The 26,655-nt window shown below is 40.2% G+C and overlaps 3 protein-coding genes across 3 annotated transcripts; 1 reads left to right on the forward strand and 2 right to left on the reverse strand. All coding sequences in view use genetic code 11, as the record gives it.

Annotated features, from left to right (window-relative positions):
- Window positions 1-1,118: 1,118 nt before the first annotated feature.
- EGR_06483 (Transmembrane protease serine 2) lies at window positions 1,119-10,929 on the reverse strand (the record flags this gene model as incomplete). The annotated part of the gene is made up of 15 exons (XM_024495732.1): window positions 1,119-1,280; window positions 2,496-2,681; window positions 3,120-3,250; window positions 3,452-3,575; window positions 3,872-3,923; window positions 4,472-4,706; window positions 7,583-7,679; window positions 8,114-8,273; window positions 8,735-8,879; window positions 8,946-9,066; window positions 9,376-9,593; window positions 9,620-9,753; window positions 10,124-10,362; window positions 10,570-10,752; window positions 10,789-10,929. 15 exons carry the CDS (start codon window positions 10,927-10,929, stop codon window positions 1,119-1,121), a joined length of 2,328 nt encoding a protein of 775 aa, XP_024349893.1.
- A 1,429-nt stretch (window positions 10,930-12,358) lies between these two features.
- On the forward strand, window positions 12,359-22,392 carry EGR_06484 (CTD small phosphatase-like protein; the record flags this gene model as incomplete). The annotated part of the gene is made up of 7 exons (XM_024495733.1): window positions 12,359-12,973; window positions 13,350-13,445; window positions 14,489-14,638; window positions 18,161-18,346; window positions 20,673-21,046; window positions 21,841-21,948; window positions 22,359-22,392. 7 exons carry the CDS (start codon window positions 12,359-12,361, stop codon window positions 22,390-22,392), a joined length of 1,563 nt encoding a protein of 520 aa, XP_024349894.1.
- Window positions 22,393-25,043: 2,651 nt separating this feature from the next.
- Window positions 25,044-25,472, reverse strand: EGR_06485 (Thioredoxin-like protein 4A; the record flags this gene model as incomplete). The annotated part of the gene is made up of 1 exon (XM_024495734.1): window positions 25,044-25,472. The coding sequence occupies one exon, from the start codon at window positions 25,470-25,472 to the stop codon at window positions 25,044-25,046; it is 429 nt and encodes a 142-aa protein (XP_024349895.1).
- Between the last annotated feature and the right edge of the window lie 1,183 nt (window positions 25,473-26,655).

The following is a 26,655-nucleotide window of genomic DNA, read 5'->3' on the forward strand; positions in this document are numbered from 1 at the left end:
TCTACTTCCGACTGGAGTCTCATGGGAATGCAGACATTCCAATGAGATCTGTCCAGCTCCTCGTATTTTATTCGCAATTTAAAATTGCTTTAGTTGTAAAACAATGACTGTCAGTTTTTTTGCAATGCTGATATTTTTCGTGATCCTATAATGTCCCTTCCCGGCTTGATGTTTGGTTTTGTCTGTTTTTAAAGTGCTCTTGTTTTGTGCGTTTATATTTTGATAATCTTGAACTTCCCCGTAAGTGTTCACTTCCGTTGCCTTGCTGCTCATTCCTAGTGAAATTGCCTATCCTAAACTTTTGTAAGAAATACTGGTATTACTATCAAAATGAACTTATCACTAACTCTAAAATGGCGTTACGTAGGTGAAAGTGCTTTCAAACATAGCATATCCCCATTTCTATAAGAGTAAGTCACAATGTATCCATCACTGAAATGCAAAATGGGATTTATTTCGGTTATAGCCTAAAAGGTGTGCGAGGGTCACTATGCCTATTGTGATTTCACTTATTTACAAATCCCTAAGTGACTATTTGTGCGCTATTTACACATATGTCAAATATGTCGAAACTCTAGATCCATTAGAAGTGCCAATAGGGATTAGTGACATTACAGTTACGTATCTCTTTCATTTACATGGAAAGCCAATCACTGGCACGGTTGGCTCGTGGGTGTTTCCTTATAGTACCCCTTGTGTTGTGAGGACCGACGCCAGAGGTCGACCAAGGGGAGCATTGGGGAATGACAATCAAATGGGGGAGATGCTATGTAATACGTGGGTTGATTAATTCTAAGTTTTGATAAAGGGGCCATTTTGGGTCTTCAGCATTGTAGCTCTGCGGGTTGGCCTAGCCTTCGTACCATGCCAGTGGCTCTAAGGCCTACTACATGTCGAATACATACATATATATGTATATTCTGCCCAAGTATAATGCTTCCTTTCGTTTTCAGGTAAGTTTAGGGCGCTACATTACTACTTCTAAAGTCACAAGTATTTACTGGTTTTTAACCGTGAAACAAGTGAAGAGGTTGCATTAGCTTATTTAATGGGCGGTACAACTAATCACAGTTTTTTGTGCAAATGGAAAGAGGGAGTCTACCGGGTTCGCAAGTGGCCTAGTTCTTCTTCATTGTTTCAGAAATCCAATCCGCAAATCTGACCACTCGTGTGAAAACGGCGGGATAACTCTGCGGTTTTTTAGCATGAATAGCAGATGTTACACCCGCAAGTAACCGCTCTCCTTCGAATTCACAAACCAGGGGGCCTCCACTATCACCCTAAAAGAGAGCAATATAAACAGACAACCTTATTACAATTGCCATCAACATCATTCGAAAGGCAAGCACTCAAACCTTAATCACTACTCTTCCTCATAAGTTTACACCAGAAATAGGAAAAAGCCTGACTGGCTTGGAGAGAGTCATTTGATCAGTCTGTATTGTGATCCATCACCAAAGCCCCTTTACACCAGCAGATGTGTAACTGACGTGACGCCTCGTTCAGACTGTGATTGGTGTCAACATTTGGGTTACCTTGATGTAGAATTCGTCTATTTTGGTGGAAATTTTGAGTGATAAAGTTTTGACAACAATATGACCCTGATTAGGACAGGACATCAGCAAGTGTAATTTAGTAGATGGTTTCTCACTAATATTTGTCCAAGGGATAGGACCAGCAAGCACTAGTTCCGTCATCTTTGTCAGCATTAAAAACGAGAAGAGTAAGCTTCAGAGGTGTGTTCTTATAGGTTTTATGTGTTTATTACTGAGTACTGGACATGCGGCTGAAGCAGGGTAAGAAAGTACAAAAAGAGTGTTTATTTGTCTAAAGAAATAAGATAAAACAAAAGCGAATTTATGATCCCGGAAATGAATGAAATACTTGGAAACCATTTAATCGAAATAATGCTTTACTTTCGCTTGTTAAATTCATTTTCATGCTTAGATGATCACTAATGGGTTTATTTCCACAAGAGTTTTGGTTTTGTGGACTCGCTTACTACCTCTAGCACCGTTTTTCAAAACAAGGTTACTCTTTTGATATGATTATTTTTAAGTGGTGGTTTTTAATAAATTGACTATACATCAATGCGCCACTGCCATATCCAGTTTTTTTTTGGCGTTGTTAGTCACTTTAAAAAGCATTTCAGGAACTAATAATCACTGCCAATTATAAGAGAAAAGAAACGAATCGTCAGACATTTCACAGCAACAGTAAGAATTTCAGTCGTCGGTAGATAGATATCAATCAGCTAGCAGTGAAATCAACAGGGAATTAGAGCTTGGATACGGCTGTTGGCAGCAAATAAATATACATTTCCCACCATGTAAAGATTCGTATACTACGCAAAGTGTATATCCCATGTCGCCAATGAAGCTGCTATTACGAAAGTGGAAACTTGTTGAACCATATTTGCATCTTCAGTCAGCTACTTTAAAGAGTTGAATAGCTCCACAAACGTTTGATCACATTTTGCAATGTGAAGTACTCACTGAGCAAACGCCCACATTCTTCTTGAAGTACCCGGCGCAGAACTCACTGCTCTCGGTCAGGTTAATCGAGACCTTGTACATACTTCTGCACTTGTTCGGGTCAATGATTGGCATGTTGACCACTCTCATGTACATCTCCGGCGGACAGTTAATGCAGGCGCTTCCCCAACCAACCGCGGAACAATTCTGCACAGGTGAAAATGCAAAAGGAATGAAGCAATATAGAAATGTGCAATGAGATTCCTATCAAGTATGGTCGATTATGCTCTAAACCAAGAGCGTGACAGTTTCATTTCAATCTACAAAGAGTGTTGTTTTCCGTCTCACTGGCATGCCTGTCCTCCTTCGTAATGCTGTCGTGCACCTAAAGCCAATTGTGGACAGTGGCAAAACATAATGAGTATTTAATTCATGTGTCGAAGCTGTAGACACGATAAAAAGCACTGACTCTTAACTGATGCCTAGAATATGAATATTAAGCATACCAATCACCTATGCTTCGTTAGAAATGTCGGTACAATGCAGTCAAAACTGTGAAGATGCAAAATACTTCGCTGCGGAATATTTATCACAGCACAAACAAGAATGAGAATCCGACTCCTTTCGTTCTATGCATCATCTTACCTGCCCTGTTTTAGGCCAAATTTTGCCTACTATATGAGGATTTGGAAGAGCTAGAAGGTCCAACGATTTCATTCGATGTACGAGAACATGCTCCTTCAGTTTCAACAAGGCGATATCGTTCTCGAGAAAGCCTGGAGCAATTTTTAAAATGGAATTATCTAGTGGTAGCTTTCCAACTGGCATAATCATTAGCAAGTTTTATAAAACGAATCATTTTGGATATATTATATGCCTCAATTAGTAAAGGAACCATTTTATTGATAACAATCTTGATATCTGTGCGTAAAATGCTAAAAATTCCACTGACAATATGCTGAAATTAGCCTACTTACCCTCCACATAATCTGGATGAAGAATTATTTTCGCTAGGTGGTAGAAAGTCTGTGGCTTCCTGTATCCAAATAGCGTATTGAAAGCCCGATGGAAGAAGCCTTTCATGCGATCTATCACTGAAGGCTACGTAATAAAGGGAGTGAACATAGTACCATTCCTTAACCTCTCCATGATATTCACCAAGTCATCATATCAAGAGGTATGAGGACTGACGCTAAGAGGTAATAGATTAGTAAGCATAAAAATATATTCCCTGTTAATTAAAACTCAGTATTATATACACTGTTTGAGTATTAAGAAGTTCAAAGCATTTTTAAACAATACTTGAGTTATTTACTAATAATCTTTGCAAGATTTTCGATAGATTTCACAGTCTACTTATTTGACGTGCCCAATTTGTTGGTAGAGGAACCACTCACCCTAAGCTTATCCGTGGCCATTCTTACGTGCCAAGCCTTGGGGTTCAGAAGACTAAAGTAATAAAAAGGCAGCTAATTTACTACCTTCTGTTCCAATAAACCACCATATTAAACAGAAAAGTGGATTTTTAAAGCCAATGGAAGCGCTGTTTTCTAAAACCCTTCTCCATTACCTTCTCATTCATTGCTGGACTAAACTGTCATATGAAACGTGAGGAGAAAAGTAATTCGTACTGTTGTATGCATTTATAAAATTCGCACTGGAAATAATCAAAGAGGACTGTTAGGGATCAAAATGTTGTGTTGAAATAATTTCCCCATAGTGCACTAAGAACTGCATACAAAAAGTAAATACAAGCTTCGAATGAGTCACTACAAATCTGCTTTTTAAATTTTTGACTGATAATATATCTCGCCTAAAATTTTAATAGCAAACATAGTCACAAAACCTGCGTTACTCTTCGTGGTATACTGTCATCAATTTATTGAGTTTTAAAGGGCAGCGAAGGGACTATCAACGGCCTACACCGATGTGTCCAATTCCACCCCGGGTGATGCCTTTCAAACAAATGAATAAGTGGAAAAATGGACGGGACTTACGACACCTGCTTCCCATCGTCAGTGTAGGCGAACATGCAATGGGCGGCGGTCAGAATCCACCTTGGAGAAATCAGAGTGCCCCCACAAAAGTGCTCCACCCCACCGAAGATGCGCGAATAGATGTCGTTGCTCAGTTTGGCCTGAATGGACACGATGAAGGGGAACTCGTCCATTTCTGCTAACTCGCCGTTTATTATCCGACGAGTGCGGTGCAGCACCTCGTCGGGCTGGGACACTGAACACGCATATCAATAAAACGAATATTTTCCTATTATTAAATCATGCTCACAAACCTACTTCCTTGAAAGGTAAGGTAATTTTAGGGCACGAGAGATGTATGAGGAAGTAGACAAATATCACCATCGTGCATAAAAGAGTGCTTTCAAAATCCATGCTTACATATTGTAAGCAGATCTGATTGACGCTCCCAATACAAAGGTAAGTAACCCGTCTCCATACGAAAAATTTGCCTGCACAATTTCCACAAAAGGTAATCTGTGGATTATCTTTCCAAGAACGACGTGGTGTGAGTGTGTCACTGCTAGAAATACGAGTAGGTCCAACCAACGCAAGGCTTAAGCTGAATGTCAATTTTCCCATCAGTAATGCCTTCATTTTGATAGTTGCTAAGACTCGAATGTATAACCTAGTTGAGACTTTATATTAAATTCCATTGTATCTGAGACTGGGGATGCTCTCACCTACAAAGCTTTGTCAGATCACCATAGAGTCAAACGAGCTTAAGCCTATATAATACCGCCACTGAAAACCGTTACCATCATTAACTATTTGAAAGGTTCATCTCCCCTTGATGACAGCTTTATTTGTAACTAAGAGTGCAAATTTTGTAACCGAAGGGCTGATCTCCCAACTGAACCTTTGTTTGCGAAAACATGCTCTATCCTGAAACAATGTTTACAAGATGACCTGAGCTGAGGAATTATGATTAAACCTGATTTAACCGATTATTTACGCAGCCTCCGCAAAACGACAACCATCTGAAGCCCATTAATGTGGTAACATCTTAGAGAAGCCTTGAAGATAGTGAATATGATTGCTTTCACGAAGTGGCAAATGAGCGAAAATTGAGGATTGTTCTCTTGAACTTGAAGATGTATATAAAGCGTGATCCAGCAAGTTAATTTTTCAACAACGCTTGACAAACGACCGCACACAAAGCTTTCCTTCCCATCAGAAATGCAAGATATAACTAACATTTTTGAGAATAGTAGAAAAAGAATGTGGTCAACTGCAAAATCGTAGTGACCAAATTGACCCTATGCATTACGGTTCTGTTATTACTACTAACTGTTAGTGCCCGAAATAATTTCATTCTACTTTGATATTCCCACGACAAAGGTTAATAGAAATGGGCTTTTTTAGACAATTTCGTGCAGAAATGGCAATTGCAACCGGAAGGGAAACAGTGAATAACTTCCGGATTTATAATCGTTCTGAGAAGTACTACTGTTTAAGATGGACTTAGCATGCCGTTTATGGTTTTTGTTGCTTTCATAAATGTCCGTATGGTCATGGTACGGACGTCCTCGCAGTGTTAGTCTTAGCGCCAACTGTAGTTCCGAGGAGTGGGGGTAACGCTCCTTGGAGAAAAATCGTGGAAATGTGAATTAAACACTGAATCACTAGTCATTTCAAAATTTAAACGTCACTCACAGTCCAATTGTGAACTCCACCCAGCTTTACGCAAAACCACGGAAAGAGAAACAATTCCTTACCGTCTGTGAATTAACCGGAAAACTAAAACAGCAATTGGGAAGGACACTTTTGCTAACGCAGATGAAATCATGATTGCGCCTAGTGATTTTTTTTAAAAATCTTATGTAACCCGATGCTTACAAGGGTTTTTAAATCTCGTTATATGAAGTTTACACATTTTACGGTCGAGAACTTGGGAAAAAATAGCCCTTTTTATTGAAGCCAAGTAAGAATGTCCAAAAGTGTACTATTGTCCTCGAATAGACATCTTCCTACTACCTAGCTTCCCGGATAAACTTAAGATGAGTTGAATCCATGACTTAACATCTTTCTTCTCGATACGCAACACTATCACCACAATTCTATGATCGCCATGTCTGCCCCCGTGACGCCACAGCGCACTTACAAAACTGCTAAAGTGCACATGCAATTGGTTGGAGTTGAGGCCAGTCCCGAAAAATCCATATAGTATTTCATTTAGTAAACTAGATTTATCCGTATTTATGCCCTAATGGCTCTGAATGCACTTAACTGCGGGGATAGTGACAATGTGATCAGTCGCGGCAAGTTTGACACCACCGAGCTCACACTTGCGGCGTGCCCACTAAAGCGTATTCGTCAAGCATTTCACTCATTACATGGGTAGGCAAGTCGACGATATAATCCAGGCTTTCACCGTGCGCTTTTACTAACCAAACAGTAGAGAAACGATGGATGGGTGTGAGCACTGCGTCACTGTTGAGATGGTGTTTGGTGGAATCGCGTGCGGTTTGCTGAAAGTTGTACTAGAGCACTCTTAGGTGGCAGTTATTATGTTCCAGGCAAACTGCACATGCAACGACAGTGAAGCACCAAGGTCTGTCATTTTACTAATTCCTAATTTTCCAGTCGGTTCAAATACGGCCCGTGGAGCCCTGTGAGTACAAACTCTCTTCGTTAAATGCACTAGGGCAAAGGCCCAGGTCATAAACTGAATGATGACCCAGGGGCCGGGCTTTATTCCTCACTTATCCAGTTAGTTCGAAAAGCAAGTTCATTACGTGATGACAGTCCTACCGAAACCTAGTCGCTTGTGTGGACTACCCCCTGACTTTTCACATTTCAAAATGTGAAGCTACTGCGTTTTTCCCACCTAATTCAATGTAGGCCGTGGGTAACGCTGTAAGTGCATTACGTACAGTTAATGGTCTTGTCAATTATCACCTTTTCTATCCCCTCATCGAAGTAAAATGGATGGAACATTACGTGGACGCAGCATGAGAAATTCCCTCAACTTTTACTAGAATTCACTAGAGCCAAGTTACACAGCTAAATCAAAGCAAAAAAATTACACGCCTCTAGACGTCCGTAAACTATGCAATATAGACTACATCCGACACTTAAGAAAGTACGTACAAGGAACTCCTCCAAAAACATCTTGTCCGAGGAACAGCAGGCCTAACCATAAAAAACACGAGCCTCGAAGACGCATCCTCCGGCGCAAATGAAGATTCTACGCATCGGTACCGTTTATAGGCCTACGATGTTCACTTGCCGACCAATCAGTGACCGGACAGCACACAAACACTGCACCCGCGCGTGCATTAACCCAACTTTGCATTGTGACCGGTTCAAAAAATTCAGCAGTTTCACTTTTTAAAATACTCGATTACAAAGCACAGAAGCCACAAGGAGCCTCTTTTAGTTCAGTTCCATTCAACCATGGAGTGCAAGACTTAAAAACATGACAAAAGATAATTTCCTGCACAAGTAAGCGCCCTCAAACGTACCACATCACAGAAGCCAAGCCTAATGCTAATGAAGCATACGAGATGTAATGAAGAATACTACGTAGAAATACGGAGTCTATAAACTCTCAGAGTGAAGTTTGTAGGAAATTTCGAGATTCTGTAGGGCAGCAGCGGTGGCGTCAAGATCTTGTCGCACCTGGAGAAATCGATCGATCAGACGCTGAGGAAAAACTCCAATGAAGGGAGACAACTCATTCCAGTAAACGGAAGAAGAGGACACTGGAGCTTTACTGAGCTGTTTCTCGTCATCCTCAGGACATTCAAGTTGATGGAGGGCCTTATTCAGCAAATCGAACCTAAATGAAGTTAGACAGAACAATTCAAACGTTTCCCTAACGTTTAATATTGTGGATATTTCCTCTTCCGTCGGTAGATAAACAGGGTAAAAGGCTTGACCTTCCATAATCCGGGCACTCAGGATGGTAATTAAAATAGGAAGCAATTCAAGTAGATTACTGGATACCGACGTAAAAATGTCTTTAAGACATTTAAATATGCACTCAAGTGCTCTTTTCTGCTGAAAGCACCAATAATTAACAAATTAAGAAAAAGTTGGGCTGGAAAAATCACGGCTGCGTATGAAGAGAAAAAGCGGAGGACAAACTAGTACAAATAAAATGACATTTTAACTCGGCCGATGACGGCAGAACACCAATGAGCTACGACAATTCGCATTTTACCAGCTTGAACTACAAAGAGATAAGGCTATCTTTGGTATTGCTCTGTAAACACATGGACATTTACGTTAAAAACTTACACTTCGTGCGTGATACGAGCAAACTCCTTCAATGAGGATAGGGAAGTGGCACTTTTGCTATCCGAGGCTGAAACTCGTTTATCCAAATGACTCAATACATGTGCATTTAACTCCTCATCCGAACCGTCGAAGACTCCAGCAGAACCTACATAAATAAACACTAGTGCTCAATAGATGCTCATCAGTTTGGGAAATGCTAAGGAAAACTAACGTCCAAATAGGCTAATCAGAACCGCTCTCAATTCCGAATCAATAGCGCTGAAATCAGGAGAGGTGGCACAAATATTCTCCTTTTCCTCAGATTCGTTTTCCGATTTAAGTCGCGCCTTTACCTAAAACAGTGAGGATTTACTATTGATTTGGAAAGTTGTGAAGTAGCAAACCACGATGCAGTTTATGGAATTGTGGTGCATCACCTTAAGAATGCGCAAACGTCAACTGTTGTGGTAGTACAAAGAGTAGTGAAAAGCAAATATTGAAGGGCCCATAATATTCCCAAATCGAAACTATATTGGTAGCTTACATGAAGATTTAGTCACTCACTCACCCTAAGTTCTCAATTTAATACAATAGCATACTTGCAAGCATTCAGTTCGTATCATAACTGGTGAGCAGTTTGGAATCGGGTACAGAGAGCTTACGTCAGTCGTTATGTCCAAATACTTTCGGAGAGCGGCATAAATCTTATCAAGGCATTGAGTCAATTCGGCAAGGGCACTATCTTCCAAAGCCAAAATGTCACAAAAGATCTCCAACTTTGAGCAGTTCAACCTGGCCTCCATAATTTGCTGGGTGTAAGAGAGAGAAATGAAAACAGTGATAATAGTGCGTGCAATACAAGTGCATAACTCACGCGATCCTGCGCATTAAGATGAGACGTCTGACGGGCTTTTCGGTATTCAAACATCAATCGACTTGCTTCCAGCGTGTCATTGCATGCGAGTTCCTTGAGAGATTTTAAACACGCCTTCTTCAGATAATCACATTGCCGGTCGAGGTTTTCAACGACCTCCTGAACGCTTTAAGTGATATGACATTATATTTCCCATAATCCACGTAAAAGCAAAACCGACAACAATTGAATGCAAAGCCGAAAAATACAAAACTAATGGTTGTGAAGAATAGTAAAACGACGTGTGGAACAGACATCACCTGCATAATACTGAAAAACAAATCCAAAACTGAAGCTAAAATGCCAAATCCCAGGTATTCAAAGACCAAAAAAACATGTGAGGTAACCACATCCATACAAGGAAAAAAGCGGCAGCTATGGATGGTAAAATTGAGAAAAGCAGTTAGTGGTGTCAACTACTCTGAGCTGACAAAGATACTGCTAAGAAGTAAAACACGTTGAACTCATGATGTAAATGCCCTAGCTCGCCAACTCACGCCGTTTCATCAAGATCACTCAACACATCTTCTGTACAAGCGTTCAGGAAATTAATTTCAGCTTTGAGACCAGCTTCCTCTGTGAGAAGGTGCAACATGGTCAGGTCCGAAAGATACTTTGCATTTTCAAGACGAGCACATTCAGACTTTTCTGCACTTTTGCCATTAATGTCTGAATTTTTCATATCGGTAGATATGGCTGCGCTCCTTGACGAGGGTTTAAAATTTATCCACGTAGACTGGGAAGCAAAGTGTTTGACTACATTTAATGCCAATGACAAAAGTTGAGAAGCATGTTTAACATGCTCATGATGCAAAAAATGAGTAAATCAAGCAAAAAGAACGATCAACAGTGAAAAATCTAGGCAACAAAAATCCAATACGAGAAACCAAATAATGTCTGGAATAACCAAATCCAATAAGAGGTCAAAGATGTAGCATCCCACCGAGATTCCAGGATCATCGATGAGAAGCCTGCTACGATCACAAACCTTCGGGACCAGATCTTCACAACTTTCGGCACAAAGTAGACGACCACACTTATATGAACAATCATTCGGGCGATCGACATGAGAGACTTCAGAAAACTGTTTAAGATAGCTGCCACAAAGCAGTGCATTCATACCAATCTAGCAATCCGGCGGTAAGAATAAGCGTAGCAGTACCTTTCTATCAAAAACTTGACATTTATCAGCATCTTCTTGTAGCCGCTTTGAAAGAACCACCTCTAGAACCTGCTCGACACTGTTACGCGAATACGGAAAGGTCATATCATCGAAAGCTCGGGCAAACCACCAATTCCCCATGCATTAAAACAAACGTAAAAGAATAAAATATTATTATTAAAATGCAGGACAATTAGATTTAAAAAATGTCAACAATCGTAAAGAAAACATTAGGCTGTGTGGACATTCAAATCTGCACATTTCAGGAGTTAGATATCGCGATATATTGATTTATTTGGCAAATGAATTATCTGCGAATAAGAATTTATGCAAACTTATCAAAGCAAAAGAATTCGAATTAGAAGCCTAATGCTTTTGAATTCAGGCAAACTTATGCGATGCCTATGCAGGTCTTGAATGGAACCTAAACAAATGCCCCTATCTCCTTTTCTAAGTTGATGTTAAGTGCAAATTTCGGCGTCGCGCATCTAAAAAATAACTTCCTAAAGAGCAAATAGAAGCAATCCTAAAGGCATTTGATGGGTCAAAAGTTCTTCTGATTAATTACTGGGGATAGTAACCTGTAATACGATAGTGGTTTATCCCTTGGTTCTGGTGAGGCGCCACTTTTGGACTTTGAATTAGTCCCCTTGTACCTCGCTGGGTGGGGCTGACCTTTTGGGCCATGCCAACAGCCCGGACACCTTCTCCGTGCTGAATATATGTATACATTCAGCCCGAGTATTGTGTCTTCTTTCGTCTTCAGGGAGTCTCGGGACGCTACAAACCAGCGCTGCTAAGAGGGCAATAAACGAGAAAACTAACTAGAAACACAACAGCTGAATCCTGGTGATCAGCAGGGGCTCTAGTTAGGGCATGAAGGGGCACGTTAGCAGATTGCGTGACCCTCTGCATAGGAGGCTTGGATTACGCGGTGAGACATGTTGAATCTATTTGGAGTGTGAAAGTCACCGTTAATGCAGAGAGGTCAGTGCAAGTGAAACCATAGATCTAGATTTTTAAGCTTCATTTAAGCACCAAAGATAATTACATGTGAGTCGTGCTGTACAGTTGTTAAAATTAACTCCTATTAATCGATTTGTTCATGAGACCAAATTCTGCTGAATTGATATACTGCAGTTTGCAGTAATTTGGCAAAAAAAATAGAATTTAGCCACGTTATTTAAGTTTTTGTGCTTAGCTAGCTTGAGTTATTTCGTTTTTAACCCAGATTTTTTTGTTGCAAGCATATTATTTAGCTATACCAAATGTTATGGCAACCATCGACCTTCACTAGTGATTGGTTGAAATCGGTAAAGTTTTCGTGGGATTAGCTGTCATCGAATAAGTGGTTGTTTGCACGCATCGCTTTTCTGTATTGGCTTCGTATTTATGCCTTATTATCTATGGATGTCTGTAGTAGAAGTTGCAGGGCATGCTTCCACACACTGTTAGACTCTGTCAACAATTAACTTTTACCGTCAATAGTGAATTAACTGTACGGAGCTGTACATTTCATCGCTTTTGCTCACCAGTTTTCTCGTACTCCTTTTCCTTTTCATTTCCAAGAATGCCAACGCAGAGTGATTCAGAGCAAATCACCTTGCGCAGAACTGCACCCTGCCTGCCAAGTTCTGTGTTGATACCGCTGCTGTCAAGTCCTGTACAGGGTGATATAGTAAATCCAACAAGTTACGATGTTTCCCAGGATGTTGATCCTAAGCATTGTTTTAAAACCTTTCATCAGTTAAAAAAGACCAGTAGCAATCGGTCTGGCTTCTGTCATCTTGATTGTCTCATGTGTGGATGCTTACCAAAGAATAGAAAAAACTCGCTTGAAGCCTTGCACACGATGAATGATCGACATCCCTATAAACCCAAGTTTTCAAAAACCAGTGGGGCTCCACAGTCCTCTGGATCCCACAACAATAACATGCCACCGGAGTCATCGATGAATGATGCAAATGAAGGACAAGAAACTCTTCGCCCCAAGGTTGATGAGAAATCTCACGCCTCTTCTCTCATTTGGTCCCCATTTTCAAGATTGAGGTGTTACATTGCCAAACGGCGCCGGAGAAATGAAGTCATTAATTCGGATGGTGGGATGGCTGTTTTAGCTTTGTCAAACAAAGGTAGTGCTGATAGTTCCAAGCCAACCCAGCTGGGAAATGATTTAAGGGAACAGGTGTGCCTGCTTATATCTCTTACAGCATAATGTGCTTATCACTTATCCAGGTCCCCTATTTCTCCGTATGATTTGTTTGGGAAAAATATGGAAATTTTGGGGTTTTCAAAGATCTATAGCCTTTTCGAGAAAACCCAGTTTATTATTTTATTGACTCTTGGAATACAGACTTTTATCATTGTTGGTGATTTATTTTTTGCTCTCATATATGATTGAATGTAGCAGGTGATTGCATAATAGCCAATTTGCATTAGAGCCCTTAAAACTAACTATTATTCTCTAGTTGAAAACCAAAATTGGTAATAGCAAGGCGGTTGATCAGAGTTTTCACATTAGATCATTTTGTTGGAACGCTTCGACACTTTTCTTCTTTAAGCGTCAAACCCTCCTTGGTCCCCAAAAAGAAACTGATCGAGGCAAGAAGTGTTTCATAATTGATCTTGATGAAACACTTGTCCACAGCTCCTTCAAGGTAGGCTTGTTGTGCCCAATTAATTTGATTACCTCATTGTATTAATTTGCAGTTATGAATTTTCCCTTTCATGGATGTCTATTACTCCCTCACATATATCATTTTCCTTAATAATAAGTAAATCTACGTGACACACAAAATCAGCAACTCACCACGGCTTGAAAGTATTAGTGCACTGATAATCCTGTCCCCTTTACAGTTGTCGAGAAACATACTTTGCGATTAGTGATAACAGCTTTCACTTCATTGAGGGTTTGTGTATCAAGGATCCACTTAAACATCTGCTTCTAACTTCTTCCCAAGTTCATTTTACTTCTTTTCCCCAAAATGCTGGTACTTGTGTGTGACTTTGAATTGCAGCTAAGGGTGCGTATAATGGACTAGAAGGAAACCTAGTGTTCAGTGCTCAGGGTTGTTTTACGAACTAGTTGGATACAGAAGGAATTCTGCTTAATTGATTAGTTTTGTTTATCTCAGTAATTTACGTGGCTAACATCAGACGATTTCACTATGTGAAATCCTCTTAATGGACACACTTTGAGACGCTAGAAATTGTCCTTACCTTTTAGTGGTGTATACAGTAACGCTTCGTTTAATTTAAACACTCTGTTGTTATTTTGTTGGGTTAAGAAATTTGAATCGATTTTCTAGGGAGCGTCGTACAATCCGCTTTTAGGTGCTTGACTTGCTTCTGAATACTAAACACCTTTCAATTTTTGGACTGATTATCATCTAATGTTTTGGGATGTAATTGATTAACTAGATTTAGTTGTACATCTGCGATGTCATCCTTGCGGGCATTATCTTAATCACCGTGACAGTTCTCATGACCACTCAAATCTCAGGACGAAATTTGTCTGGAATCGCTTTATGTGGCACAGTTTTTGACATGGAGGCGATTTATCACGTTAAACTTTCTTAAACGTCCCATATTAGCTCAGCTTTGGAAATTTGTGCTAGTTTCCTTTAGTCTCATACATTTGCCATTTTTCTTGCAATGACACCCATTTTTACATTACCATGAATCTTCTCCACATTGTCAGGCAGTAGACAAGGCGGATTTCAAGGTGGGAGTTGAAATTGACAGTGTAGTACATCAGGTATATGTACTCAAGCGGCCACATGTGGACGAATTCCTCCGAGCCATGGCTAACATCTACGAGTGTGTACTGTTCACCGCAAGTCTTTCTAAGGTATATATCCCATACACTTTTCTTATAATTTGTTTGAGGATATCAATCTTTCACTCTTTGCTAGGTTTTCGTCGTCCCTTTTATTCATGCCATGCTGTGTCCAGGCAGCATCGCGGTCAAATAAGTTACAAATGACGTTGTTTATATTGCAAGGGGTTTGGAATTACATTACGACATTTTGAGTACATGAAATTCCGCTAAAATACTTGTGTCATGGATTAGCTTCTTTTTTAAGCAAGGCGTTTTGTTTCAAGACAGTTTTTTATTTGCGGTGTAAAATGGTAGTGTCTCAGTGATTCACTATTTCATAGCAGCATCAAAATATGGTGTTCTCATCACATTTTTTATTGCTACATAGTCAACTACTTCATTGTGTATCATAAATCGCTTATATGAACGAAATATCACTGTAGCGAACATATATTTCGATTCTCAATGAAACATTGTCTCTTGAGGTATTTTATATCGTGTCATTGTACATCAAAACCTCGCGCAATGGGCATAGGTGATTACGCATTTTGACTTTGTATTGGGGATTTTACCACTTGATTCTTCATTTTACTCGGAATGTTACCATTGTGTCTTATGCTTTAAGAATTAGTGGTTCTCATTTTTTTTCTCTTTATTATATATTGAAAGGTCGGCAGGTTGTCTCATCTATTGATGTCTTTGATTTTTCCCCGTCTTGTAATTTTTCGCTCGCCTGAAACAATTCTCAGCCGCTTGTCCGTCTGTGTTTTTAACCGATTTTGCCTACGCCTGTATTTCTCAATGTTATTGAAAGTGGGTAAAAATACGTTGATTTTTACCAGTTTTCCAGACGCCGAGTTTCCACTTCGGAATCCATAATTTATGATAAAACAGCAATTTTTTGAAATGTTTGCAAGCTACAGACTTTACTCTAACATTAGTGAACCTTCTAAAAAGTGCTTCCTGGCGAAGCAGAGTTCTTATCGATTCATTCAAAAAATGGGACTTAACCTTGGAAGGGTTGTCCGGTTCATAAGTATTATTGTTCCTTCTCTTGGCTTTGTCAATCGGTATTCTTCCAGTTAGGCAGTAAGTATGTCGAACACTTGGTCCAAATGCCTTTTTTGAATCAGAAATCACTTCGTCATTACCACCGAACACGCTGTTTAAGTGATAGACACTGTGAACATCAAATGGTGTTTTACAAGTTTACATTTTGTTTACTAGCGAATCTTTTAAGTCCTTTGTTTCGCTTGCAGATGTTTTTACTGAGAATTCTACTATAGAGTTTAATGTTCTGAAACTATTTGCAAGTTTTGAGGCCAAAGAATAGGGATTGTTACAGTTACCAGTAGTGTTTTCCCCTTCATCCAGTTATGGCACTCTTTCCCTTTTTCCTCATGGGAAGTGATTCCTATTTGATTTACCCTTCGTGTAGAACTTAACGCCTAAATAACGAAAGTGATGTGTAATTTTAGTACCCATTTTCAGTAGATTCGTGATAGTTTTTTTTTGAGTTTGCACCTAGTCAGAAGCAACCTATTAGTACTGCTTATAATGGCTAGCTTATTTCTATAGGGAGTTCTTTCGCTTTTGCAGAAAACAATTGGATTCTGAATACTTCATTTCCAATGCCTGGCATTTGTATCTTGGGTTATCTTTTACTCGAGCCACTATAATCACTTAATGTCACGTTTTTACATGAAATGGGTCGAGAGATAGTAATCGGTGCGCTAACTGAGGCCCCGTGATTTATACATTGAACCAAGACCGGAGATGTGCCTGCTTGCATGGAAGTGGGGATCACTACTTGTCGTAGGAGATCATCTGCCTTTCAGGAACCAGACTTTGCAAAACAGCGTTTTTTTTTCTAGCTTTTGTGTGAGTTTTATATGGGCTCTCACTAATATCTATTCTGCTTTAACTTCTCTAGTCCTGTAATTACCTTGGTGATTAAATCGACTCCTGGTTGGATAGTAAATTGTCTAATCTAGCTCTCTGACGGAACTTGACTGTTGTTTAGCCAAGTTTTTTTCACTGCGCAACCAGATTGGACTTGTCGACTTACAAGTTCTTGTTTATCAGAGAACAAGTCAGGCCATCTTTAGGGCAAATAGTGTAAAATGCTTCGTGTGTCGTCTAAAATGATTTCATGGTATTGCATTCATATGCTATTTTTTGTTTCTGCATTCATTGCGTAACCCACATTACCGAACCTGAAGGGGCATTTCTCGAGGAAAGTGATGTGCTCATTGTTATAAGCGGCTACTGAAACATTTTCAAAAAAATGAACTAACGTTGTTTTTTTTGCTTGGCAGATCATTCTCCCACTCGCAAGTTTAGATGCGGCATTAATGTGGGAACTGCTATTTTGCTCACCTTTGCTTCTACTTAAAATAATAATCTCATTATATATAACGCATACCTGAAAGACGTGTCAGTCTTTCAATGCTTGTAATAGATTCTAATCTGTGTTGCTTTTCTTTTAAAACTTCAAGGATTTTTTCCCCTTCGCCGAATGCTTAGTATGCTTTAATCCATTGATTTTACGCGAGCAGTAAGTTTTTAGCTTACTTTTCATGTGTGTGAATACACCACAGCTTTTTTTGGATCCGAGCGAACGCCTTTGTTAGTCCCAACTCTGGACCAATGTGTTACTTTATAAATCGTTCTCATTTGAATGAAGGTCAGCAGCTAAACGTGCGTTTGATCCTGTCAATTTATTTGTAAGATAATTTCTAGATTGTCATCTTTGCATTTACTTCGGTCTTTAAAATTGACTCAACGTAATGTCGTAAATCGTCGTTTCATTTAGTAAATGCAATCTTCAGTGCAGTTTGCTACAAATTGCCTGTCCACCAATAATGGCATTAGGTAGACCTTAATGTAGCCTGTGAAATTGAATCAACTCTGTGGAACCGTTTATGTCGCATGGTTACCTGCAGGAACCGCCTCTAGTTAAAAGGTGATGTCATTGCTATGAGCGCGAGTAAAAATATTTGTGAATAAGGCATAAATACTACCGTTATTTTCCCCCATTTTCACCACTTCAAGTGCGCCCTTGCTTAATTTTGCAGATTGTCAGTTCATAGCTCCGTTGTAATTGTGAGGCCTACCCAGTGGGCCTTTTTATACGAACGGACGCGCGATTCCTCTATTTAATTGCACTACCACACTAACTACTAGGCTAGTAGAGCTCCTTCTCTTAGCAGCTTCAGCATTTGTCGACCTTTGTTCTCTCATTTTGGGCGACCAAGTCTTCTCTCAAGTTTGGCACGTTGCCAATGGCACAGCCACACGGGGATTAGTTTTCGACGCTAATCATTGATCCCCGTATAAATTGTCTAGTGTATATCGCCTTAATTGCTTTGTTGATACCTTAAAAATGGAGCTAAGTTAGTTTTCTACGGATTACGTTTCGCATTTCGCTTGTGCTTACGTTTCCAACATACTCGCGGCTGCTAGAGGCCGTGACATTTAACGTTTTAACTGTAGTTTCTCCTCCTACATTGCAAATGCAGTTATTACAAATTTACATATTTCTACACATAGTACGCTGATCCTGTGGCTGATTTTTTGGACAAGTGGCATGTTTTTCGCTACCGCCTTTTTCGGGAGTCTTGCGTTTACCATCAAGGCAATTACGTGAAGGACCTGGCCCAGCTGGGTCGACCTATTGAGCAGGTCGTCATCCTCGACAACTCCCCCGCCTCCTACATGTTTCACGAGACTAATGCGGTAAGTCAGCTTCACTGCCACACTGGATTTCTTTGCCAATATGGTAAGGATCCATAGTGACACTTTTCATCTTATCCCTTTTTTGATATATCCAGACAGTTTTGTTGAGAATTTGTCTCCTTACGAATTATTTTGCTTTTTGGGAGTGCTTTGAAGTTATTTTTGCTTAAGACTTCCAAAATATAGGTCCGGTGAAACTTTTAAAGGCGTTTTAATGGTTTGTGTTGGCTGTCAATCAATACACTAGGAAATTTTGTGCCACTGTAGTGAAACATGTACCATCCATAAATGTCCGTGAATTGGTAGCGTATATGCAATTTCCACAGCATTATTGTATTTTGGTGTTGCTGTAAAAATACCTGAACGTTCGTGGCTGGCGCTTTTTTCGTTAAAATTGTCATTTTCGCTTCACATTGACACAAGATTAACGATAGCAATACCTTTATAATTTACCTCTACATGGGCAATGCTTTGGAGGTGGTTCGTCAAAAAGGCTGTTAAGGCAATAGCTCCTAACCTAACTAGCTACTTGTTTTTCGTCTGAGTTAAAATATTTTTCCAAAAATTTAACTGGTATATTAACCATTTTATTTAGTTCCGGACACTCATACCGAAGTACAATCTAGTAAGTAGTTCTGTTAGCGTTTACTCCATTCTAGCAACCAAAAATGAAGAAAGGTGTTTCAAGCAATTTGAATTTTGTGTTCAAATGGGTCACTTTTATAAAATCATAGCTCCATCCAATGATGATTCTTCTGAAGTTTTCTGGCGGACTGCTTCCTTAATCCTTATCTCCTTTAGTTCCAATTGGTGGCTCGTTACTAAAAGTCCTTTTTATTAATGCGTGTTCTACATGGCGCCTCATTGCACGAGTAGATGCTTAACTTAGTTTAGACAATACGCTTTCATACCACGTTCTTCACGGAAGTTGGCTATCGTCCGTTCAGTTACATTATGTAATGTCACCATCACCCTTAGGTCATTCAAGAGAGAAAGTCGAGCAGTTTTTTGTGCTTAATAGGGGTCGAAGTCAAAAAAGCACACGTGTTTTGTTTGCTTGTATGTTTTTTCAAAGCTGAATCTATTCCTGAAGCGGTGGGCATATCCTTCGTACGAATAAAAAACTGTTGTGCAGGTATGCAGCTAAGCGAAAAACTGAACTTCGTGATATAGGCAGAATCAAAGGCGTTGAGTGACTTTAATACATTATAAATAGTGCATTCGTAGCTGTAAGTCCTTCTACTTGTTTTTAATCCTGTCTGTTTCCTGTTTTTACGTGCAAACTTTGTCGATGTTATTATTGTAATCAATTCATTAGGTTTTATGCAGACAAATATAACTTAACCTCAGCATTTGCTAGAGTCGCTTGACAGTGCTAAAGCATCTACTCAAATGATTCATGAGTTCTGCTTTTTTTAGAAATTTTCAACCTAATGTTAGTACTAATGTAAGCTAGGGATTGGATTTTCTTCCACATAACCTCCACTTAGTTGACTCGACTTTCATCTAGGTAATTAGTGCAATGTTCCTTCGTCCGCCACAAACAGTGAGGCTTAATTTTTTTTTCAGGAGTGAATCGAGTTAATTTATTTCTTTTTTCTTGAGAAACATACCACTTTGGTAAAAGGTTGATTTTAATGTAGCTAATTTCTCATAGGGTAAAACGCAGATTGTACCATACGTGGAACGTATGTGCCACACGATTTGTGAAAACTACGATGCATAGTTACCGGTTAGGGGGAATTTTCATGTTTCTCATGCAAATAACCCTGATTTTGTCGAATTCTAGCTGCATTGAAATGATTTTTAACCAAAAGTACACTAACCGTAATGAAATCGGATGTCATCTTTGTCAATAGGTGTTTTTTTAGATGGTGTATCTAAGGCTATTCACTTTGCATCCGATGTGCCGCGGATGAAAGAGTGAACAGGTGTTATCAGCGTGATTTTGTGAATTGCATCAAAAATGTGTCCCACAAATCGCACATCTTTCATCATCGATCAGGAGGTCGTTGTGGTTTGTGATGAATTGTCGCCCAAAGCCGTTACGAAATAATCTTGTTTCTCTAAACTTCCATTTTTCGTAAAATATGGCCTTCGGTCTTCCTTCTGGTGAAGTGCGCCGTTACAGATTTTGTGCCTATCTTCGTGGCCGCAGCATGCAACCTCAACGGTACGGCGTCAAAGGCGGATGACACTATCGCTGTAACGAAATGAGCGTAATTTATAACCGTTTCCCTCTTCTGATTTTCATTTATTTACTGGGAGTATTTCAGTGCCGTTTTCACACTACAACTATTTATCGTGTTTGTATGATCTATCATAGGTGCATATAACCTCGTGGTTTGACGACAAATCGGACAAGGCGCTGCTGGAACTGATTCCTTACTTCCAGCGCCTGGCAGAGGGTGAACCTGGTAACGTGGTGGAGTTTCTGCGGAATAACCCACCACCTGCACGGTACGCTGCGGTGGGCTCCAGCAACGCAGGCGTTCTCGGGTCTGCCGCCGGTCCCTCGGTAGTTCTCGTGGGGCAGCCCTCCGAATCCAGCTCCAGCAGCAACCCTTTCTCCTCGCTCCCCCTTCCTTCTGGTGCTTCTCTTCCCCTCTCTCTTCGCGGCAAAGTCCTTCCTTCCGACTCCAATCCTATTACTAGCGCCACCGCCATCTCCACTGCCGCCGATTCCAGCAATGGTAGCAAGTACGTCTAAATACTCCATCACATTTTTCTCTCCGGGACGGGAGAAGTGGTAATGAGGCTCTTACGTTGCTTTACTAGAATCTCGTTATTTAGTGTCTTAAAAGGATTTTATATGCATGTCCATTTGGATCATGACGTCGGGTATTTGAATGCCTGCTGTAGTGCTCTTTCTGAGGAAAAGTCAAAACTTTCTATTTGATATAATGACGTTACATTATTATCTTACAAATTGCTTTTTGCTCTCCGGCTTATAGCTTGCTTTTATCTTAGTGGGCTAAGTTGCAATATGTGAACCTTTGTCACATAATTGAGCTCTTGAGCCTGTGATTTATATGTAATGGATTCACAGACGTATATGTGCACATTTTGTGCTTACATTTATAGCAAGTTCACTGGACGACTTCTGCCTTAATGTTTTCCTTACATTGACTGCTATTTTTTCCGTAGAGCAGGATTTTCCACCTTGGTGAGTCCCACTTTAGCTGAGTAGTTGCGACTTAGTGTGCTTCTCGCTTGACTTAGGACTTGTTCAAATTAAGAAGCAGTGCGAATTTTGAAATAACCTGCAATTACGTCTTTACATGCGCTTTTGCTTTTAGTCACATTCGTCTGTTAACTAAACTCTTCATAATTTGGGTGAAAAGCACGATCTTGTTTTACAAAAGAAATCGCTATGGATTCATGAACTGAATGTTAACAAAATGCAGTTACCGATAACCGTTGTCTCTCCTCTAATGGATAAGCCTATAACTTTATTAATTGTTATTTCATCATTTTATATGATTTTTTTTCAGGTTACTGGGGGCTGGTACTACCGGATCAAACTGCTCGAACGAGGCATATGATTCCACTGAAAAGAAAACCAAGAAAAAGTCTTCCATCTCATTACAAGGTCACCTGAGGTGATTGTGCTGGGGCAAGCATTTTGTTGTCCGCTACCTCTCTTCACACTGCCTCTCCTCCTTTTCCTCCTCCTGTGATTCCAAGTAGAAGCGAGTTCTTCTGCATGCATCATTACCCACATATACACAAACACCACCTACACCCGTAGATGTGTGTACAGGCGCTTCCATTCAACATCATTCGCTCACTCAAACTAAGCGAGTTGGTCGCCCCCTTCAGCGTTTCATCAGTACTTTCAGCCTGTTCTATTTTGTGCAATTTCTAAGCTGATAATCCTCATCCCCTTTGTGTATACATATTTTAAGCGACCCCGCATCCTCTGATTTCTAACCATTATTTGATTTATGGTGCTGGTCTCCTTGATGCAGTGCTCTCCTTGTTGCAAGTTTTCCTCTCGCTCTATTTTCAGTCTTTCCAGTCCCTCGGGTCACTGCCACTTATGACTCATTTCCTTTTTTTCTCATGTATGCCATTCCCCTGTATTCGCTGTATGTGTACATAACTAAAAAGCGAGAAATACAAAACGGTTTGAGACTGACCCAGACAGTCTTCAACATTATTCCACGGCCACAAGTGCAACAGGACTTATGGAGATTGCCCTCACAAAGTTCGTGATCGTACCCGCAAACAATGCAGCCTTGTAATACTAGGTTATTATTCCATGTCGTTATTTGGAGCTGATGCACTTCATGCTAATACCTTTTCTTGCATTCCGGGCTGCTGACGAATAGGCTGGGGAATTTGTAATAGCAAAAGCGCACTTTGAATGTGATTGGTTACGCAGACTATTTCATTCAAATAGCGAGGTAATTAGGTTCGTAAATGGCAGTAGGAACTGCCTCGTGTGCTCAGTAAATGCCCAGAAGCTCAGAATGTCTTCTGCTTTTTCCTCCCAATGTGTTGTCTTGCAGAGATAGTGCGCGTGTCAAAAACCAGTCGAGATTGTGGTGGTACTTGAGTTTGCCGTCAATATCCGTAAGTTCAGGTAATTAAGATTATTGCTACTCTGGCCTATATCGGGGTTTTCATGCGACTTACTCAATGCAAGCAAGTGTGGAAGGAGCACGGATGGTGCATTCCCCCGCGCTCTTGTTCTTAGGCTATGTAGCTGACCTCTTGTGAGGCAGATTTTTTGTTGCAAAAGTCGTACGTATGTCATTTAGGACGTGATGCCATAATTTATTTGGATTAATGTGGTATTCGTCTGGGTAGTTAACCAAGAAGTCAGCTAAGCTATCGCTACAAGACTTTCAGCGATATGCTTGCTCACTTTAAACTTTTAACTCATGGTGAACATTCCTGTTAGATAAGGACACAATGAAGAGGAAATACCTGTTTGGACAAAATAAAGAAAAATGAGGCAGTTCATCCGAAAATTGCAACACACCTGCAAGTTGTCAGTTGAGATTACCAATCTGTCTAAATCCGATTAAATGCATTGCATTGTCGAGCTAATGAAGTTGCTTAGAAAATCAATATTAGCAGAAAAGTGCTGTTTTTGCAAAATCAACGCAACACGCTTGAGATTTTAACTGTTCAATTGTGTGATAAAACGTAGTTTTTTATCACTAGGAGCAATACATTCTTGGATGGCGGGAGAATTTGCATCAAGGTAGCAGCATAATATTTCCCTTGTTGGTTGATTGGCATAGGTCTCTATTAAGGTTTTTCATTTGTATGAATACCGCCCTACGCTAGATGGGAAAGTCAGCTTAATGATGACAAAAGGTGCAAATTAAAAGGCCACAAAAGTGGAAGACTGTAGAAAGAACCGACTGCAAGTCTAGAGGCGATTGTGCCATTTTTGAAGCCCAGAACAACGGATAGGCACATTTTTGCTGTACAGCAGCCAGAAAAGAAATCGCACCACATTTTCATGCCTGGCGTATTGCACGTAAAATAGACGTGGCTCGGTTGCTTCGTAATTCGTGGTATCCATGATTGTACAATTTCGAGTGCCGCGAAACGTGTCTTTTGCGTCATCATAAAATTTTCAGTTATTTGAAACTGACTAATCAATAATTCATTAGTGCCTGATTCGCTCCCACTGATGTTTGAGAAATTAATTACTGAGTGTGTAGGTCGTACGGGTCAATGACCATTCTTCCGCACCAAAATCAGACATGCGATTTCAAAGGACCAAGCAATCGCTTCCTTTTATATCATCCCCAAAGTGTTTGGACCTCAATTACTTCATGCATACTGTCAGAATTTGCTAGGATTCCCACCTATGGCCTAACTAAAGAAACAACCTCACGTAAGTTGCCGACTCTGCCTGAACAGTGAAGTGGGATATTAATGAAGCCAAACTTCCAATCTCTTTAAAGGACTTTTAGAATTTCAATCCTGCTTGTGAGCTCACACGTTTAAAAGCAACCCAAAAGCAAAATTACTTATTCCGTGTTCATCTTTAGCACTGGATCCAGTCGGTTGCTAGAGTGAACTAAAACGCCGCTGGCGAAAAGGAGTGTGGCTCGAATCATCGCATTTTCGCAGTAGATTTAAGAGCACCGATAGCAAAATTTCATGCACCGAACTCAATTAATGAATATCCTACCTACACAAAGCAGAATGGAGTAGTAAGCCACACGTCGCTTTGAACCACTACTGACTTAGCAAAGCAGGGGAGGGAAGTAGTCCCAAAATCCAGCATGTCCACGACAGTTTCTAAAGTGCAGTTTTGGCGAATCAAAGCAATGACTAGCACCGGTAGCGTAGGAGGTGCGACCGCACATTCGCTCAACGCCGTGTTGTCGAATCTCAGCGATTGCAAAAGCGCCCCAAACCCCAGCCACTCCACTCCTAACTCCAGGTGATGTGTGTCTTTTGGAACAGTTTGCATACTACCCTAGGCGATAGCAACTGCTCGACGTCAATTTTGATGGCTAAGCGCTCAGCAACCGTTTGCTACGAAAGTCGAGCAAGTCTACGTTGCCGACATACACAGAGACCCAGAATTGACATTTAGTACAAGCAGCCAACCCCCAAAATTGGAACTGAAATATTAGGACAGCGGGCCCACCTATTATGAAGGGCCAACAACCAATGAAAACAGTATATACAGAGGTTTATTTCAATTTGAGAATAAAAAGAGCTAGTAGCGATACTTAGTGGAGTAGTCCTTGGGAGAAACGACAAGGCCTCGACCTTTACGAGCACCTCGATACACAGTTTCAACAATGTCAATGAATTCCTGTTTATCTTCTATGGGCCAATTTATTTTGTTGTTGTTGCCAGTTCCGAGATCGATCATGATATGTTTGTTTCGATAGAAAAACATAACCGTGCAGGGATCATACAACTCATACATCTTGTTGAAATCAGGAACCTGGGATATATCAACAAGGTAGATAACAGCGAAATTCTTTATTTTTTCTGCAACTTGAAACAGTGTTTCATCCATAACCATACAAGAAGGATCCCAGTCATGTCCAAATCGAATTATAACAACACGGTCCTCCTCCGACAAAATGGCTTGATCCACCTGCCACCCATTCGTCAAGTGTGCAAGCATATAAGACATCCTGAGAAAAAAAAACAGAATCCCAACGGAGGCAATAAGAAACCAACGCAAAGCAGAAGATTGGAACAACACAAGCACCAATTAAAACAAAGCGGTGAAAAGAGATTTGAATACACTCACAAACGGTAGTCGCTTAAGCCTCCACTTAAAACGCTAAAAAGGTGATGTGCCTCTTTTGTTAAGTTAGCAAACATTTTGTCCAGAGTAATGGTTTTGAGCATTTTTAGCCATAACATTTTAGTGATGTACTCAAGTCTCTGATAAGCTCTCCGAAAGCAATGTGCTAGGTGGATTGCAAAAGGTTTGCAGCAACTGTAGTGATTAAATTATTCGCGTAACTCCTGATTTTTTAACGGACCACTTAGGGTCTCCGCCAATGAACCTCCGTCGGCGGTCTACCCTACTAGCCGTGCAGGCGCTATTGTGCCCTACTGTGCGTCAGCATCACGTGCCACTCTCTAGTGCTACGTTTTTAATGATAGAAAAGTCTCAGAGTGCTAAAGTTGCGTCTTTTAATTAGCTACATAAAATCCTTTTAATTGATGGAATGTGATTTTAGATCCTCACTAAAAGTAGGGAATGCCCAGGCATTGCCGAGCAATTTATATTATCTTTAAAATCATAATAAGCTGAGCCCTTGCAAGGAACGACACTTTACTAATATTCGGAGAACCGTACCATGAAATAAATAATTTGAGGATACCGAATGGTCCGCTTTGCTAGCTATATACCCTGGCAAAATCTTGAGTTTTATGTCAATTTTTAGATATTGTGGGCTTTTATGAAGTGATTTTAATTTTGGGACATTTAGTAACAGTATAATCACTTACAACCCGCTTTTTGATATGGCCTTGATGCGTGCAAGGCATTGGCTGTAGTTCTCTACTCAACGGGGAACCGATTGCTGATGTGCACGTGCGAGGTTGTCATGCTATTGTAGATAAGTTGGCTTGGTGCATTGACCGCTTGCGTATCCCAAGATTTAACCGTGTATTTTTGTCCGAAGTCAAAATTAATCCCTTTTATGCAATCTTACAGCCGTTGGATAGTATTGTTGATTAAAAATTGTGCAAATTCCAGGCCTTAGCTTCAGATGATGATTCGTGAGGAATGCTAGTCTCCGTTCTAAAGTTAAATCTGGTCCTAACTGCCGTCAACCTAGCCTTTTTTTCTTTTAAGAACC

The sequence above is a fragment of the Echinococcus granulosus genome, assembly GCF_000524195.1.
Source record: "Echinococcus granulosus chromosome Unknown EG_S00057, whole genome shotgun sequence".
Taxonomy (NCBI): domain Eukaryota; kingdom Metazoa; phylum Platyhelminthes; class Cestoda; order Cyclophyllidea; family Taeniidae; genus Echinococcus; species Echinococcus granulosus.